At 43.7% G+C, this 6,418-nt stretch overlaps 2 protein-coding genes across 2 annotated transcripts in view; both read left to right on the top strand.

Moving 5' to 3' along the window:
* LOC139332128 (brevican core protein-like) overlaps window positions 1-6,418 on the top strand; it is a 60,296-nt gene that overhangs the window by 18,988 nt on the left and 34,890 nt on the right. The window lies entirely within an intron of this gene.
* On the top strand, window positions 4,119-6,379 carry LOC139332094 (uncharacterized). The gene is made up of 4 exons (XM_070963807.1): window positions 4,119-4,172; window positions 4,635-5,004; window positions 5,329-5,780; window positions 6,251-6,379. The coding sequence occupies exons 1-4, from the start codon at window positions 4,119-4,121 to the stop codon at window positions 6,377-6,379; spliced, it is 1,005 nt and encodes a 334-aa protein (XP_070819908.1).

A 6,418-nucleotide genomic window follows, 5' to 3' on the forward strand; every position in this document is an offset into this window, starting at 1 on the left:
CTTAAAATTAAGAGCAGACACTCTCTGACATCTGAAATCACCCATATACTGAGATGAGATCATTTGCAGGAAGTGGACATACGAACATCAGCACTTTTACGTTAGGATGCTATCCAAATGAACAGTCCCACTATAAATGTCACCTTTGTGAAGGTTATCATTTTTAGTTAGAATCGGATATAAAGTTTTGATTCAACTCCTCGTATATTTTAAGCTGTAGACTGTGATGATGTCTTGGATGGTGTTATATGATAAGGTGTTGGCGCAGGATGTTTGATATCCCACATACATGTGAATATTTGCCTCTGCAAAACTTCATCAAACTACAGCTATAGCTGCGTATGCTATATGACATATATGTTGTTGACATACTGCTATACTATAATTCATACCTTCTGTGTTGAATGGCTTATCCTTCTTCAGTGAAGACAGAACTGCTTTACCTGCCATGTCATTTATTTTGTAAATCAGTAGTGTCTTTAGTGAAGCAACAGATGCAGACTTTGTTAACATTGTTGAAGGACTTGCTAGTGTCTGTGTTCAAGTGGGCTTTGTTGACATTGTTGAAGGACCTGGCAAAGTCTATGTTCAAGTGGCCTCTTGATAATATTTTCTGTTCACATCAATTTAGATTATAAAGTTTTGAATTATGGTCTGGATGAAGTTCAGACAACAACTGGGTTGAGGCCTACAAATATGTCAGAGAGTGATTTATTTGCAGTATTTTGCATTCATTCATTTCAGAACTATTTCAGGTTTGAAGGAATTATTTTGTGAGAATACTCATAAGAACTGTGAATGCTTATTTGTCCACTGACTTGATTGCAGATGCAGCACACAAAAAAGTAGTTCATACAGTGTGCATGTGTTTGGACTTTCAACTCAACAATCTGACTTTTACAAAGAATGTATTTGATGTTGCGGCACAGTGATGCAGCAGGTAGTGCATGTGCCTCACAGCAAGAAGGTCGCCAGTTCGATCCCCGGGTCGGGCAGGGCCTTTCTGTGTGAAGTTTGCATGTTCTTCCCATGTATGCGGGAATGTGGGTTCTCTCCGGGCACTCCGGCTTCCTCCCACAGACCAAAAACATGCTCATTAGGTTAATTGGTGACTGTAAATTGTCCTTAGGTGTGAGTGTGAGTGTGAATGGTTGTCGGCGTTTGTATGTTGCCCTGCAATCGACTGGCGACCGGTTCGGGCTGTACCCCGCCTCTCGCCCGTTGACAGCTGGGATAGGCTCCAGCCCCCCCCCCCCCTTCCTGAAAGGGATAGCCGGTATAGAAAATGGATGGATGGATGTATTTGATGTTTTTTAACTGGTAAAAAATTGCTTTGTTTAACGTGTGTATCAACTTTTGGTTTCATGAGTGCACTGGCTCAGTCCATAGTTTTACTGAGCATATGAGAAAACTGATATACAAAGTAGAAGATGGAGAAGTGACTGAGAGCACAACACGTAATGCGATAAATTAACCATGCGTCATATTTAGAGTGTTTAAAGGTCAGTTTAGTATTGAACTTCTGAACTAAGATAGAATATTATACCTACCACTCCAGGATTTAGAAATAAGAAATAGATGTTGTTTCTTATATTTTTACTTAAATCCATAAGATAACCTTTCAGTTGGTTTTTAATCAGATTGTCCTTATTTTCTCTGCAGTTGACCAGACTCTACAGCCACAAGAGTCTCTGTCCCCTGCCATACCAGTTGTGCCTGACCATCCCACCCCCTCCATAGCCGATGGTGAGCCCATCCTGCAGAGTGGAGACCCAGAACTTTTCTCCCAAGCTGCTGTAACCATCACTCCAACTGTTAGCTTTATAAATGGTAAACATGAGATCACATTGGAACCACAGAGCCCAGAAGAAAAGGAGGCCAAAGGTACCCAAATTTTGACAAATGTGACAACTCTGGGAGGAAGCGATGAAATAACCACAGTGTTTGATTATAGTTTGACAGATTTCACTGTTGATAGCGCCACTGAATCTACAGAGGATCCCACAGCAATGCTGACCTCTACAGAGATCCCAGATGTTGACATCTATGACCCTTATATAATCCCAATAGAATCAACACCTCCTCAAATACTCCCAGGTGTAGATGAGCTGACCACAAAAGACCCCACACAGAAAGATTCAACCACTGTTCTGGCCTCAACAGTGGAGGACATGGCTGCATCAAAAACTACACAAAAAACTGAAGCTGGTCCAGATGCCACAGACGGGATGAGTGATGTCACAGCTGAGCCACAGGTCACTGAAACTAAAGAAACCCAAACAACAAAGACTGAGGAAACCACCACTGTCATCACCACATCTGTACAAGATGAGGAAGGCAAGTCAGGGAGAACTCCAACGTATGTAAAAAGTGACTCAGAAGTTACTCAGACAGAGAAGGCTATGGACCAATCCCCTATTACTTCTTCAACAGAACTTTACACAGCCAGAGATAAGGCTGAAGCCACAGAGGAAACAAAGAGCACATCTGTCACTCCAGCTGCTGAAGACAGCACTCAGTCTACATTACAGACTGGATACACTCCCTCCTCTGATGACGCTGAGGGGAAAACACCATTATCAACAACAAGTGACTCACAGAGCTCCACTCAAGATGTGGAGGGAGGGAAAGAGACCCAAACCCCAAAAGAATTTGCCTTCAGCACAACAGTTCCTACAGTATCTAGTGGTTCAACCTCTCCTGAACAGACAGACAAGCCTGACACAATATCAGCTGTAGATACAGGCAGCACTGAATCATCAGCATCTGGAGCACCTACCCTGGCTGAAACTTCAGACCGAACAGTCACAAGTCAGGCAGGGACCACAGGCAGCCAAATGCCTTCCATCTCACCTACTGAGAAAGCTGAGACTGATGCAATGTCTATACCAGAAGAGGACGGTTCAGGGGTTCAAACAGTAAACATGTTTACAACTGGCCCACCATCACATACCTCTGCAGGGACTGTGACATCATCTTCAAGTTTAAGTGCAGTAGATCAAGCTGCAAGGGAGAGTGAGGTAACATTACAAACAGTACAAACAGAAGGCACAGATGAAACATCTGCTTCTGCCACTGGTGAGTTGGAAAAAACCTCAACACCCACCGTTATGCATGAGGGGTGGAAACAAGATGAGACAACAACTCCTCCCTCACATGAATCCATTGCAACTACTGCCTCCCCCTTGTACAGTGCTATCGAACTCATCAAGACAACAATGGCCTCATTCACTGAATATTTCAGTCAGTACTCAACACAGAGTGCATCACTGCTGACTGAATTACCTGACCAAAAAGTGGAATCAAGTGAGGAAACTCCCACTGCTGGCACAGACAAGGAGACTTCAGGAGATCAGACATCCACACCTGTGGCTGCTTCTACGTCTCCATTCATTAGCACAGTCAAATCAGATGAGTCTACTTCAATCGCAGTTTCAACAGCACAAACCTTGAGTGTAACTGACGACACAAAACCAGTACAAACAGAAATATCAAAAATCACAACCACTGAAAGGATGAGTTCTGAGGCCGAGACAATATCACCTGAAACATCAAAGACTGGGATAACAGAAAGAATGGAAAAACCATCAGACTCAGGAGTAACATTAAGGACTACCGTCTCTTCTGACATCAGTCTGACCCCAACTCCCTCCTCTTCAGCAAGCACAGGCAGTGACGAGACCATGAAACAAACAGAAAAAATATCAAGTTCAGATGAACCAGCAGTTAGTGGCATCACTGACACAGTGACCAGCACAGTGCCCACTTCAGCAGCAGAGATGAGCTCTGGAGGTCAGATAACGACATCCTCTGTGTTAAGCACTGATACACAAGCAACATCGTATGAAGGGACACAAAAACCAACAGAGGAAGTCTCAATACAAACGTCTTCACGTGAAGAAAGCACAAGCAAACAGACTACTGCAAGATCAAGTACAGAGTTTTTAAAAACTACAGACTCCTCATTGTTTAGCACTGAGAAGCCAGGTACAGAACAAGACAGTGCTGTCACAAGTCAGACAGAGAAGCCCTCAATCTCTCCAGTTACTGCAAAGACAGAGCAAAGTTCCATTCTCACTCCAACAAATGAAGATGGCTCAGGTGACCGAACTCAAGAGATGCTCACTCAGACCTCTTTTGTGACAGATACATCTTCTCTCTACAGCACTGGGGCACTAACAGCAGTGTCACCTGGCACAACAGAAACTCTTGAAACAGAAAAGATAAAAATGCCATCACTGACAGGACAACCCTCAGATTCTCCAATCTCTGATGAGACACGAACAAGCTCAGTAACAATGTCTCCAAGTCTGGACTTAGTTGTATTATCGACTGTTATGGATATTGTGGAAGATGTTAGCAGCAGTCAGTCTACGATGGTGGAGTCAGTTCCATCCATCAGTGGATCAACCATGAGCCCTGACACAGCATCATTGTCCCTTATGACTACTATTGTTACTGAAAGCTCTGGAGAAAGCACTGAAGCTTTCACAGAAGAGTCAGTCATTACAGCAACTACTGTCTCTTCAGTGTTGAGTACAGATTCACCATCAGTCACAGCATTGCATGAAAGTGAAACAACTGATATTTCAAAAACAGCTTTTCCATCAGCTTCATCACTCTACAGTACTGAGAAACCAACATCAGTGTCAGCTGAAACACAAGAGACTGTAACCACAAGTCAGACTGAGGAAGCATCAGTCACACCAGAGAGAAGTTCTACTTTCTCAAAGGCAGATGAGGACAGCTCACGTGAACAAACTACTGAGACGTCCAGCAAAGACATTACAGGTCCCACAGTCTCCTCATTGTTTAGCACAGAGAAGACAACAGCACTGCCAGTCACAGAACAAGACAGTGCTGTCACAAGTCGGACAGAGAAGTCCTCAATCTCTCCTGTTACTGCAATGACAGATCAAAGTTCCATTCTCACGACAACAGATGAAGATGGCTCAAGCATCCAAACCCAAGACATGTCCAGTCAAACCTCCTCTGTTACAGCTATGGCATCTCTGGATAGCACTGGGACAACAGCAGCCACATCTCTTAATACATCATCTGCAGTAACAGACATTGAAGATAAAAGTATTGAAACAACAACAAAGGAGTCCATTCCTCCATTCAGTGGATCAACCACAAAAGCTGAAACAGCATCAGTCCTCTTTACCACAGAGACAGACGGTTCTGGAGACATTACTGCAGATTTCACAGAAGAGTCAATCATTACGGCAACTACTGTCTCTTCAGTGTTGAGTACAGTTTCACCATCAGTCACAGCATTGCATGAAAGTGAAACAAGTGCTACTTCAAAAACAGCTTTTCCATCAGCTTCATCACTCTACAGTACTGAGAAACCAACATCAGGGTCAGCTGAAACACAAGGGACTGTAACCACAAGTCAGACTGAGGAAGCATCAGTAACACCAGAGAGAAGTTCTACTTTCTCAACGGCAGATGAGGACAGCTCACTTGAACAAACTACTGAGACGTCCAGCAAAGACATTACAGGTCCCACAATCTCCTCATTGTTTAGCACAGAGAAGACAACAGCACTGCCAGTCACAGAACAAGACAGTGCTGTCACAAGTCGGACAGAGAAGTCCTCAATCTCTCCTGTTACTGCAATGACAGATCAAAGTTCCATTCTCACGACAACAGATGAAGATGGCTCAAGCATCCAAACCCAAGACATGTCCAGTCAAACCTCCTCTGTTACAGCTATGGCATCTCTGGATAGCACTGGGACAACAGCAGCCACATCTCTTAATACATCATCTGCAGTAACAGACATTGAAGATAAAAGTATTGAAACAACAACAAAGGAGTCCATTCCTCCATTCAGTGGATCAACCACAAAAGCTGAAACAGCATCAGTCCTCTTTACCACAGAGACAGACGGTTCTGGAGACATTACTGCAGATTTCACAGAAGAGTCAATCATTACAGCAACTACTGTCTCTTCAGTGTTGAGTACAGTTTCACCATCAGTCACAGCATTGCATGAAAGTGAAACAAGTGCTACTTCAAAAACAGCTTTTCCATCAGCTTCATCACTCTACAGTACTGAGAAACCAACATCAGGGTCAGCTGAAACACAAGGGACTGTAACCACAAGTCAGACTGAGGAAGCATCAGTCACACCAGAGAGAAGTTCTACTTTCTCAACGGCAGATGAGGACAGCTCACTTGAACAAACTACTGAGACGTCCAGCAAAGACATTACAGGTCCCACAATCTCCTCATTGTTTAGCACAGAGAAGACAACAGCACTGCCAGTCACAGAACAAGACAGTGCTGTCACAAGTCGGACAGAGAAGTCCTCAATCTCTCCTGTTACTGCAATGACAGATCAAAGTTCCATTCTCACGACAACAGATGAAGATGGCTCAAGCATCCAAACCCAAGACATGTCCAGTCA

This window comes from Chaetodon trifascialis, chromosome 6 (assembly GCF_039877785.1).
Source record: "Chaetodon trifascialis isolate fChaTrf1 chromosome 6, fChaTrf1.hap1, whole genome shotgun sequence".
Classification (NCBI taxonomy): domain Eukaryota; kingdom Metazoa; phylum Chordata; class Actinopteri; order Chaetodontiformes; family Chaetodontidae; genus Chaetodon; species Chaetodon trifascialis.

What these genes read in the sequence shown, in the direction of transcription:
- LOC139332094 (XM_070963807.1), top strand. Translation starts at nt 4,119, where the DNA reads ATGCTCACTCAGACCTCTTTTGTGACAGATACATCTTCTCTCTACAGC. An exon ending in AACCTCCTCTGTTACAGCTA is followed by an intron (nt 5,005 to 5,328) that starts TGGCATCTCTGG and finishes CTTTTCCATCAG; the next exon opens with CTTCATCACTCTACAGTACT. An exon ending in CTCTTAATACATCATCTGCA is followed by an intron (nt 5,781 to 6,250) that starts GTAACAGACATT and finishes CTCATTGTTTAG; the next exon opens with CACAGAGAAGACAACAGCAC.